This window comes from Denticeps clupeoides, chromosome 7, assembly GCF_900700375.1.
Source record: "Denticeps clupeoides chromosome 7, fDenClu1.1, whole genome shotgun sequence".
Classification (NCBI taxonomy): domain Eukaryota; kingdom Metazoa; phylum Chordata; class Actinopteri; order Clupeiformes; family Denticipitidae; genus Denticeps; species Denticeps clupeoides.
In genome coordinates this window covers 22,821,491-22,834,431 of record NC_041713.1, presented here as the reverse complement: position 1 = coordinate 22,834,431, position 12,941 = coordinate 22,821,491, and the positions used below count along the sequence as shown (strand labels likewise).

The window sequence follows — 12,941 nt, the reverse complement described above, 5'->3', positions numbered from 1 at the left end:
GGCCCCTGATGGAAAAATGAATGGACATCTATGGAGCTAGCCCTCTAAATTTTGCACTTGCCAGCTGATGTGTTGTGAGAGTGGGAGTTCTCCCTATCTTCTCCCTGTCCCTGTCTCTGATATGACTGAATCATTAATAGCCTAGGAAGGAGGGAAAACTATATTCCTATGTTTATTTGTTTTCAAAATCAAATGAAAAAGTCTTCAATCTGTCAGTAATCTGCTGCGCACTTCCAGGTTTACATACAGAACAAACAAGAAAATAGTACTGCTGTATAGGTAATCTGTTAACATTGACATCGGCAGGAAAGGAATACTTAAGATGCCTGATGATAATTCATTACTTAAGATAAAATACAATTAATATTTTATTTTAGAAGAGCCTAAAATACAGTGTCTGTTGACAACTCTGGCCATTGGACAAATGTAGTTGAAACTAAACTCTGATGCAGGGTCTTAAATTTGATGAAAGTTGCCTTAAAATTTTTCTTTCCTAAACCTGCAGATACCCTGGACTTATGTTTTTTTTTTTGTTCTTTTAACAAATTGTATTATAAATAGATAATATTATTTCTTCTGCCTCAGACTCTTACCGTGTGGTGGTGCGGGTGCACACCAATCCTAGCCAGCGACTCTGCCCTACAGACCTATTTGAGGATGGCCCAACCATCGGCACAGTGACAGTACAGCGGCACACAAGCTGGGAAGAGCTGTCACACAGCTTGACCCAGATGCTGACCTCTCACCTCCAGCTGCTGTGTGGGGGGTGGGACCTGTGGGAGAGAGCTCCAGCCCCAACTGGCACACCATTGGGCATATCTGCTGAGAGCTTGGCAACAGTGACTATAGGTAGGTACTTACTATAAGTTGGTATTTTGTTGACATTAAGATGAGCAGAAATACTAATGATTTATAGATGCTAGTATTTATTGCATGCTGCAATATTTATTGTAGCACACAGCCCAACTGTACTGTAGAGTCCTCCATGAACTTCCATCTTCCTTCCTATAGGATAAAAACATTGTTATCACAGGGGTCTGTGTGTTGATTAAAGGTCTAGGCACAGTGGATGTATTCAGGAAGGACAACTGGGGCGGTTGGGGCCACTCTACCACAAATTGTGCACACTGTACAAAATCATTGTTTAGAATTTTTTTTAAAATCATTTTTTAATCAGACGGTTGCCGGTTTGAATCCCGACCTGCCAAGGTGCCACTGAGGTGCCACTGAGCAAAGCACCGTGCCCACACACTGCTCCCCGGGCACCTGTCATGGCTGCCCACTGCTCACTAAGGGTGATGGTTAAAAGCAGAGGACACATTTTTTTGTGTCACCGTGTGCTGTGCTGCAGTGTACAATCACTCCACTTTCACTTGTCTTGTGGGTTCTTCGGCTCTTAATGTGATCAAGCATCTGTGGGATGTGCTGGAGAAGCACGTCTGGAGGCACAATATACCACAGGCCACCTTCAGAGCTCACCAGACCTCAAGTCAGAAGGGTCACCTGCAATTTTAAAGAGCAAAGATGAAAAGATAAATTAGATGTTTTCATCCATTGGTTTGTTATCTAGAACTGAAAATTCGTTTTGTTGCACGTGGCCACATTCGTCCTAGTTTTTGTCTGCATTTTAAGTCTAGTGGATTTTGGTGCCAGGGTAGAGTAGTGTGACCCAGATTGTTGCAATGGTCTGTATCTAGTGTCACTCAACACCAGCACAAGACCCATGTTGTCTTCACGGCTATTTTGGGGAAACAGCTGCTGCCTCGCGAATGCATACAGACCCCCAGCCCCGTTTTAATTTCTCCCTGTCAGCATTTTGGGGGCATCCTCTGGCAGTCAGTCGGCGTTGACAGTGTGATCGTTACAAATGACTGAATCGCCACAGTGTGAATGACTTTACAAATCTTTTGAAACCAGTAAATTGTGCACTTGAGCAGTTTGTGTGTGAAAGGTCACTCTAAACACACACACTTACTTGAACAGGCCTCACACACACAGGGTGTGAAATGAAGTGATTGTCATTATGATGCACAGCACACGATGACACAATGAAATGTGTCCTCTGCATTAAACCATCACCCTTGGTGAGCAGTGGGCAGCCATGAAAGGCGCCCTGACACTAGGACACATGCACACACACCCAAAACTTAATCAAATGTTTATTTCTGAACATTTTTACCAAGGGAACAGTATACCTGACAGAGGAAGAAAAAAAAAACATTTGCAAATAAAATAATTTTGGGAGGTCATGGGATGTGATGTGTGAAATCGAACAGGAGGAGTAAAATGAATAGTTACAGGGGAACACGGCACATTGGCTAGATATGAACACCACCACCACCCCTTTCACTCCCTGTTTTCTTTGGAATTGTATATTATTGTATAATAAGACCTTCAGGAGCTAAGCATCATCTCTACTTAGTTCTTCAGGGATATGACCAAGGCACAAAGAGGCGAATGTCCCATCACCTTGTGTACGTTCCTCTTATTCTCTCTTTCTTACACTCACATTCACACATAAACACACCATGGCACCCTTTCAGATGACCTACTGCCCAGTTTGTGGTGGCACCTAATGGAAGTGAAGTGATTGTCATTTGTGATACACAGCAGCACAGCACAGGCGCCCGGGGAGCAGTGTGTGGGGACGGTGCTCAGTGGCACTTCAGTGGCACCTTGGCGGATCGGGATACGAACCGGCAACCTTCTGATTACGGGGCTTCTTCCTTAACCACTAGGCCACCACTGCCCTGCCGTGGAGGTTGGCCTAATGGAGGTCGGCCTGGCATTACATCCATCATGCAACCATGCTGAATATATCCTCAGTGCCCAGATTCTTTCCCTCTCTCTTTATATATATTCATCATGTCTCGCTCTTTTCTCTTTCTCTACGCTATTCTGCCTGTCATCTCTCTTTTTATTCGTCTCCAATTCTTATTATTTTTATCGCACTCGTAAGGAACTTCCACCGTGCATTAATGTATTGTGCTCCAGGCTTTCAGTGAACAAGCTGCCTTCTGCTGTTTTTCTGCACCCATATGTTGCCATGTGTAGCTGAGTCGCTCGACCTTCTTTCCATGTTGGAGGTGTGCCTTTTTGGCTACAACTCTTCCCATGAAGACCACTTTTGGACTTATTTCTCCAGAAACCAGCGTCCCAGTAGTCAGGAAATGACTGTTGATTCATTATGTACAAGAATATAATCCTACAAAATCCCTTTCTGTGTGTACCGATATAAGAAAGGATGCTGGTGTGACTGCAAACGGTAGGAACACCAAATAATGATTTGATTTAGATTTTCATTTGCTCACTTTTCTTTTTTGTAAAGTGTTAAATTCTTAGTTTATAGCATTTTTTTCACACCTGCATAAAACCTGTCCACAGTACTTTATATTTTGAAATGGAACCTGTTTTGATGAACGTTTCAGTCATAACACCAGGTTCAAGAGGTGGGCCAATGGGGTGGATATCAGAATCAAGAATCATATTAGTCAGCCCTCCTTTCACTGCAGACACACGCACAGAACTGTTCCGTTGTGGGTTTTTTGTAGCTTCATGTATGTAATGTGTTACTGTATGTTTTGTATTCAGGTGACATTGTGTGGTTGCCAGGCGAAGAGCCGCCTCAGTCTCCATGGGACCTGATCCGCAAGCGCCTGAACCAGGGCATCGCTCTCGGGCTCAAAGGTCTGTCTCAGGTCAATCTCACCAGAGTGTGAGTGTGAGGTCAATCTCACCTCTCCATCAAAGATATGTCCTCCTCCACACACAATCTCTTCAATGCTTTCTCCCTCATGATGTAATCTGCAGGCCTGGCGGAGGGTTCTTTGGAGGAGCTGGCGTACGATTCTCTCATTCCCCTTCAGCTACTGCAGAACTACACTCGCCTGGTGAGTTGAGTCACCCACAGAAGGAAAAGTATGACGCTCCGTTGGCCAGGTTTTGTGTGTGAATCCAGGTTTAATCCTGTGGCTCAGTGAACCTTTTACATGCACCTGCAGTGGAGTAGCAAACATTAAAGGCAGTAGTGCTTGGAGAAGAATCACGGAGATTAATTTCACACTGTGGACTTATTGTATTTAAACATTTTAATGGGGATTATGGTTCCTGCTCACCTTGCACAGGTGGAACAGTATCGTAATGTCATCTTTCATGGACTGGAGGGCAGCTGCCAGGAGTATATAGCCAATCAAATCTCACACTGTGTCAAGGTACTGAAAACAGCTTTCTATACATTCTGGGTTCGGCCTTTTGGCTTGACCATTGTTTACCCAGACTTTATTAACCTGTGTGTGTGTGTGTGTGTGTGTGTGTGTGTGTGTGTGTGTGTGTGTGTGTGTTCAGTTCAGACAGGAGGCTGCAGGGCTGAGTTGTGATGTAGTGAGGGTGGAGGTAGATGAAAACCTTTCTAAAGCCCAGCTGTTGAAGACATTCATTAACTCTGGTAATGTTCATCACATCACCACTCCACACACTCACCACACCGACCGCACATCATACACCACCACTCTACAAACCAACCACACTTCATACACCTCCACTCAACACACTCACCACACAAACCACACATTATACACAATCACTCTACAAACAAACCACACTTCATACACCTCCACTCCACAGACTCACCACACCGACCGCACATCATACACCACCACTCTACAAACCAACCACACTTCATACACCTCCACTCAACACACTCACCACACAAACCACACATTATACACAATCACTCTACAAACAAACCACACTTCATACACCTCCACTCCACAGACTCACCACACCGACCGCACATCATACACCACCACTCTACAAACCAACCACACTTCATACACCTCCACTCAACACACTCACCACACAAACCACACATTATACACAATCACTCTACAAACAAACCACACTTCATACACCTCCACTCCACAGACTCACCACACCGACCGCACATCATACACCACCACTCTACAAACCAACCACACTTCATACACCTCCACTCAACACACTCACCACACAAACCACACATTATACACAATCACTCTACAAACAAACCACACTTCATACACCTCCACTCCACAGACTCACCACACCGACCGCACATCATACACCACCACTCTACAAACCAACCACACTTCATACACCTCCACTCAACACACTCACCACACAAACCACACATTATACACAATCACTCTACAAACAAACCACACTTCATACACCTCCACTCCACACACTCACCACACCGACCGCACATCATACACCACCACTCTACAAACCAACCACACTTCATACACCTCCACTCAACACACTCACCACACAAACCACACATTATACACAATCACTCTACAAACAAACCACACTTCATACACCTCCACTCCACACACTCACCACACCGACCGCACATCATACACCACCACTCTACAAACCAACCACACTTCATACACCTCCACTCAACACACTCACCACACAAACCACACATTATACACAATCACTCTACAAACAAACCACACTTCATACACCTCCACTCCACACACTCACCACACAAACCACACATCATACACCACCACTCTACAAACCAACCACACTTCATACACCTCCACTCCACACACTCACCACACAAACCACACATTATACACAATCACTCTACAAACAAACCACACTTCATACACCTCCACTCCACACACTCACCACACCGACCGCACATCATACACCACCACTCACCACACTTCATACACCTCCACTCAACACACTCACCACACAAACCACACATTATACACAATCACTCTACAAACAAACCAACACTTCATACACCTCCATTCTCCACACACTCACCACACAACCACACATCATAACACCACCGACTCTACAAACCAACCACACTTCATACAACCCTCCACTCCAACACACTCACCACACAAACCACAACATCATACCAGCCACTCAAATCTAACAAACCAACCACACTTCATACAACACCTTCCACTCACACACTCAAACCCAGCACAAACCCACACAATCATACACCACCACTCTACGAACCAACCAACACTTCATACACCTCCACTGCCACACACTCACCACACAAAACCACACATCAGGTACACCACCAAACTCTACAAAGCCAAACACGAACTTTATAACCACACCACTCCAGGCCACTCACCACACTTCATACACTACCAACTCCACACACTCACCCACACTTCATACACCACTACCACTCCACACACTCACCACACTTCATACACCACCACTCACCACACTTCATACACCACTCCACACACTCCACACACTCACCACACTTCATACACCACTCCACACACTCACCACACTTCATACACCACTCCACACACTCACCACACTTCATACACCACCACTCTACAAACCAACCACACGTCATACACCATCACTCTACAAACCAACAACACTTCTTACACCTCCACTCCACACACTCACCACACAAACCACACATCATACACAATCACTCTACAAACCAATCACACTTCATACACCACTCCACACACTCACCACACTTCATACACCACTCCACACACTCACCATACTTCATACACCACTCACCACACATCATACACCACCACTCCACACACTCACCACACATCATACACCACCACTCCACACCTCACCACACATCATACACCACCACTCCACACACTCACCACACTTCATACACCACTCCACACACTCACCACACATCATACACCACCACTCTACAAACCAACCACACTTCATACACCTCCACCCTACACACTCACCACATAAACCACACATCATATACCACCACTCTACAAACCAACCACACATACACCACCACTCCACACACTCACCACAAATCATACACCCACCAGTCCACTCCTACAGTCACAGCGACTTTTTTTCTCACAGGCTTCCTGGTGCATGCATGTGAGGGTGTGGTAGGTGGCTCTGTGGTAATCGTGTTGGAAGGCTTGGAAAGAGCAAGTTCTCTGTGTGAGCTTCTGGGTGATCTTTGTGAAGCTCTGGAGAACCGTGGGACCTCTTGCTCCCTGTCCCCCCAGCATGGTGAGAATTAAGAGACAAATAGTAATATACTTGTATTAATGACCAAATATAGAATGTGTTTTTTTTCATACTGGATTTTGTTCTGTAGAATATATATGAAAGGTTAAAGCTGTGAATGTGTGTCCTAAGACACTCTGTCAAATTCACAGGCCTGGATGGGCTGTACTACTTCCCTGAGCAAAGCTTCTTGATTGGCTCCCTGGTGAAGCCCCGCCTCCAGGGTGCAGAGCTCCGTCTGCAGCAGCACTTTCGGTGGGTGCAGTTGCGCTGGGACTCAGAGCCAGTACACAGCCTTTTGGGACGTCACCTCCGTCGTAAGCTTCTCCACAAGGTCAGAAGCATACCACTACACAACTTTACACTGACAGTAGACAACCAGAGTGCATTTGGTTCCGTGTTTTTTTTGTGTTTCTATTGCTTTTTTTTTTTTTTTCAGCAATATCCACTAAATTGCCTGAAGTATTGGTTTGCCATTCTTTAATGACACCCCATTCATCCCGGTCCATAAGCTTTATTATGGAGTTGATCCTTTGCTCTCGGAATGCTTAGGAGTGTGTTTATGAAAATTTTTGACCATTCTTCCAGAAGATCATTTGTGAGGTCAGGCACTGATGTTGGATAAGAAGGCCTGGTTTGCAGGATGTTGCATGGTGTGTTGGTGTGCAGTCCTGTTAGAACAGGAAGGGGGCCATCCCCAAGCGGTTTCCACATAGTAATATGAAGCATTCAGATTTCTATTCACTGTAACTAAGCACGCAAGTCCAACCCCACATCAAAACACTGCCTTTGCCAAACTTGACACTGTTCTCCTGGCATCCACCAAACCCAAGCTCATCTATTGGTCCACTGGATTCTTCACTCCAGAGAACACATCTACACTGTTCTAGAGTCCAGTGTATGTTTCTAATCTTCATGAGAATTTTTTTTTTCGAGCCCTACTCTACATCTGTTGCATCTTACTAAACCCCCCATATTGTCACCTGTCTGTCTTTGTGTAGACCCAGGGTCAGGTCTGGTCTGAGGACCCTCTGCGAAGGATCCTGGCATGGGTGTGTTCAGTGTGGCACCAGCTGAACACCTGTTTGTCTCATCTGGGGACCCCTGAGGCCTTGCTGGGTCCCCACATCTTCCTGTCCTGCCCTGTTGTCCCTGATCAGACACTGGCAGTTTTTAAGTAGGACATGTTTTCAATGTCTTTTGTATGTACTAGGCATGTTTCATTGTTTTCAGTGGTTGTGTGTGTTTGTGTGTGAGCCAGATGGTTGGCCCGTCTGTGGAATGCTGTGGTGGTCCCCCGTGTGGAAGATGCCGTGGTCTCCAGGGTTATGGCTAAGCGCTCTCCAGCTCAGAGACGGTCTCCCAGCAGCAACAAGAGCCTTAGCTGTGGCCAGAGGGCAGTGCTAAGGGCGGTGCTCAGCATCCTCCTGAATAAAGCAGTCTTTCAGAGCTGCCCCCTGCCTCACCCAGGTACCAGGACACGTTTCACAGACAACTGATGACCTGGAGATATGTAAAGGGAGAGTGTTGCTTGTTCCTTTAAATGGATTTTTAAAAGCATAATCTAAGCAGTGTGGTCGGGAAAACGGCCTTAATCAGAGCTACTTTAAGTATTTTTAAGTATTACAGGGGCAGTGGTATCCTAGCAGTTAAGGAAGCGGCCCCATAATCAGAAGGTTGCGGGTTCAAATCCCAATTACATAGATAATTTAATTGCAACTGAAAATGTTTACTTTTTTTCTTCTGATGAAACATATGTCAAGAAGGCATATGTCAAGATGGCTATGGCAATATGCATTGGGCTCTAATAAAGATACAGTGGTTCCGGAAGTATGGGGTTCACATATGGATTAGTCACCACAGAGCCCAGAATGACAAGACCCCAGTGAAAAGTCTGTAATAGTGTAAAGGATGATGCCAAGAGGTTATGGATATGGTCCATCCAGCAAGATGTCACAGAGGTAGCAAGGTCTGGTCCCCAAGCGCTGCTCCCCTCACTGCACCTCACTGCTTCCTTGTGAGATGGAAGCTCCGACTTCCGTTCAGGTTTTAATTAGGATATCAAAGCACAAATATTCAATATTGGCTTCATTTGATAACTTATGCTTGCATACTTCTGTTTTTTTTGTCTTTTAGAGATTGACAGGCATCTGTCTGAATTCAAGGGTGGGACGTTTCCACTGTCAACCATTGGCTTCTCCTGTAAAAAGAGTGTGAGGAAGGGGAAGGAGAGTGGGCCCTGGAGACGCGCCAACACCAGCCCCCGCAAAAAGGTTAGCCCCACCCCTCTGTGGAACTCCAGCAGCTCTTTACATGAAGGTGATTTTTTCAGACTTTTTATATTTATTTATTTACTTACTTACTTACTGCAGTGTTGTGAGTTTCAGCTTTATTTGGGACTAAAAGTGTTTTCTACTTCTTGTCACTAGGGTCTCTGTCCTGCTCGATTGTCCACCTCATGGCCCACGTGGGCTCTCCCAGGTCTGCCCCTACATTAAATGTGTGTTGTGTCTCACATACAGATTGTAAATAAAATTGCAGTGGGACAAAAAAGTATTTGGAAGCCACCGATTGTGCAAGTTGTCCCGAGACAGTGTGAAAAATACAGGAAATCACCTTGTAAGATTTTTAAAGAATTTATTTGTATATGGTGCAGAAAAATGGTATTCACTTCAATACTACCGTGGGTATAGTGTTCTTGAGATGCAACTCTGCATTTTTCCCCTCTTCTGACATGAAATTCTGCCAATCCTCCTCTGGATCATCCAGATGGTGTCAGGAAAACTTTAGACGAGTGTGTGGGGACGGTGCTTTGCTCAGTGGCACCTCAATGGTACCTTGGCAGATCGGGATTCGAACCAGCAACCTTCTGATTATGGGGCCACTTCTTTAACCACTAGGCCACCACTGCCCCTGTTGTAGATTGGCTTGTCCCAGCCTTGTGCAGGTGCACAATCTTCTCCCTGGTGTCCTTAGACAGCTCTTTGGTCTTGACCATGGTGGAGGTTTGAGTCTGTTTGAAGGTATGGACAGGCGTCTTTTATACAGATAACAGATTAATTCAGGTAATGAGTGAAGGATAGGGTGATAGTAGCCTAGTGGGTAACACACTCGGCAATGAACCAGAAGACCCAGGTTCAAATCCCACTTACTACCATTGTGTCCCTGAGCAGGACACTTAACCCTGTTGCTCCAGGGGGGACTGTCCCTGTAACTACTGGTCGTATGCCGCTCTGGATAAGGGCGTCTGGTAAATGCTATAATTGTAAATGAATAGAAGAGCTTCTTAAAGTAACAGGTCTTGTGGTGTCAGAATTCTTGCTTGTTTGTAGGTGCTAAATACTTATTTTCTGCAACATATACAAAAAAATTCTTTACAAATCATACAATGTGATTTCAGGATTTTTTTATTTTATTTTTTTAAAACATTCGGTGTCTCACAGTTGAAGTGGACCTTCCAATTACAGACCTTTTTAGGTGTGACAACTTGCACAATTGGTGGCTGCCAAATACTTTTTTGGCCCACTGTATATGCATGTAAGCAAACACATAACACATTTTAATGTCATGAAAGCAGTACAGAACGGTTACGATAGTTTCATTCCGATTAAAAAAAAGAAAAATCCTCTTCATCTACACTTTTCTTTAGACCTTTTTTTATGGTGCTGTAGGTGATTCATTTTTTTTTTATAATTGTATTGTAATGTTATTGCTTGATTCTCTTGAACATTATTGATTTAGTTATTTATTGTGAGTGTGAGTGAAGGTTTTGTGAAGTTAGGCCTGAAATGCAGCAGGTGGAGACAGAGGCCTGTCTAGACCTGGTGTAATGCTGGTCTAATGTGTGGAGTGGTAATGTGTAGAATTTAAATGTCGTTTGAGAGTATTGTGTGTGGCACTGATTTAACACTCCTCATGAACGCACTCCCACAAGTATGTGTGCCAATGGCTGTTGGTAATAACTGGTCGAGTTCAGTTAAAGCAGGAACTATTTATCTCCAACAACATTTATTTCTTATTTCGCTCAAAATCATACAGCGTGTCTCAATGGGCTTTGACAGGCCGTCCTGCTGACAGACCACACATACTTTGACTTTTTCTGTTCACAAAGAAAAACTCCACCAAAAAAGTAAAGTGAGAGTGGAGTAGGTGTCAGTGCAGGGTTGGATGTCCCACCATCTTCCTGGACTCAGTCCTGATTCTCAGTTCCTAACACAATTTACAGCTCATACTGCAGCAGGACATGACTTTCCTGAGGGTGCAGACTGTGTGTGTTTATCTCTATTTCATATCTGTGATGAGATGGGTACTTTTGATGTGTGTCAGGAATGATGACGGACACCCCGAGGACATCACCCTTTGCTCCGATGATGAGACCGATCTCCTGAGAGAACTCCAGTCCATGTGCACCAGCAAATCAGAGCCGGACATAAGCAAGGTAACCCCTCCACAGCCCGGACTCTGAAATCGTGATGAAAACGAGCAGACATCTTTGCTGGGGCTGTGGAGTGTGTGTCTGCGCAGACGTGTAGCCGCTTACATGCGTGATGTCTCGATACAGATCACTCATTCCAGAGATGACTTCAGCCCCTTCTCCAGGTGTCGCCGTCATGAGGCTCTCATCCACACTAGAGATGACACCGGGCACGACACGGCACCCAGCCGGCTGCAACGGGCAGCGGTACCCCCGCTTCGGCCATACAGGTGCTGGGCCACTGAGCGCCGCTTCTTTTGTGAAAGATTCCTTTTCTTTTGCAGAATGACAAGAATTCCTCAAAGAACCGCCACAGCTCTGTTCAGGCGTTCAGTCAATCCGCTGCCACCACGCCCAGCACCGAGAGACGCTCCACCCGGCCCAAATCGCAGCTCCCTGTGCCCAGCAGCAGGGGTCCCCAGCGAGCAAGTGTGAGCCCCAGATCCAGCAGGAACACCAGCAGCAGCAGCAGCAGCAGCCTCCCACCAACAACCCCCACGTACCCCAGCCCCCGAGCTCCCGCACGCAGCAGAACAAGGCAGGACCCGCCCCACAACAACCACCAAGCTACCCGAGAGGACATCTGGGTCTTCAACCCAAATTTGCATGACTACTTTAAAAAGCCGGAGTAGGTTGTACGTCCGTTAACTACCGATTACGTTGTAAAGTTCGATTCTGACAGTCGTTTAGTATTTGTACTTGTTATCTGTACTTGTTACACTATATGACATTGTGTACTTGGGACCATAGTTTTAATAAATTACACTATCAAAAAGAAATAAGAACAGCAGGGAACGCAGAAGCAAAGAAAAGTTAGACGTTCTTGAACTTTTATGTGACTTTGTTTTGGATCAAAGCAAGAACAAGCAATTTTCTTTCCTCTCTTGCTGTTAAGTATTTTCAGATATAAAAGTGTTTTTATGTTTAAATAGTTGCGAGATTTAAATACTGTTAAAAGTAATCAGGGTTTACCAAAAACATGTAAATAAAATGGTATATAGATTAGTGTATGTGATATTATGCTTGTACAGTACTCCAGAAAAGGACAAAAAAATATTGTACATGTTTGTAATATGACATTTTTGTTTATAACTTTTCACTTGTTTCAAAGTGAATAGAATGTGGCAATAAGTAACGTTATTGCAAACACTTCTTTTTCAGTATTTTAACTGTCCCCTGCCCACTTTACTCTAAATTATTATTTGTGGGTCCGGTTTCTGAATCAGTGCAGTGTGTACACTTCTTCATTCGACTTAATTTTCTTCCCGTTGTCTGCATTTCTGACCCAGTGTTTCTATGGACAGAAGAGACGCTAGTGGACCTGAGGTGTTAATCAGTCTGATCCGTATCTGACGAGGTTCAGAACGAGCACAATTAAAAACTGCACTGTTACCCGGACCACCATCTTTTTAATCACGCA

General features: G+C 44.9%; 1 protein-coding gene across 2 annotated transcripts in view; it reads left to right on the top strand.

The window, feature by feature from the left end:
• Positions 1 to 12,913, top strand: part of cttnbp2 (cortactin binding protein 2) — a 38,401-nt gene extending 25,488 nt beyond the window's left edge. For both annotated transcript variants that reach the window (XM_028985215.1, XM_028985214.1), the window contains exons 10-23: positions 586 to 849; positions 3,592 to 3,687; positions 3,811 to 3,890; positions 4,125 to 4,211; positions 4,345 to 4,444; positions 6,895 to 7,050; positions 7,200 to 7,381; positions 8,049 to 8,224; positions 8,309 to 8,517; positions 9,184 to 9,366; positions 9,477 to 9,528; positions 11,374 to 11,485; positions 11,609 to 11,728; positions 11,806 to 12,913. In XM_028985215.1, the coding sequence (XP_028841048.1) occupies positions 586 to 849; positions 3,592 to 3,687; positions 3,811 to 3,890; positions 4,125 to 4,211; positions 4,345 to 4,444; positions 6,895 to 7,050; positions 7,200 to 7,381; positions 8,049 to 8,224; positions 8,309 to 8,517; positions 9,184 to 9,366; positions 9,477 to 9,528; positions 11,374 to 11,485; positions 11,609 to 11,728; positions 11,806 to 12,153 (2,165 nt within the window). In that variant the 3' untranslated portion in view covers positions 12,154 to 12,913. The remainder of the gene's footprint in view (positions 1 to 585; positions 850 to 3,591; positions 3,688 to 3,810; positions 3,891 to 4,124; positions 4,212 to 4,344; positions 4,445 to 6,894; positions 7,051 to 7,199; positions 7,382 to 8,048; positions 8,225 to 8,308; positions 8,518 to 9,183; positions 9,367 to 9,476; positions 9,529 to 11,373; positions 11,486 to 11,608; positions 11,729 to 11,805) is intronic.
• The last annotated feature ends 28 nt before the right edge of the window (positions 12,914 to 12,941 follow it).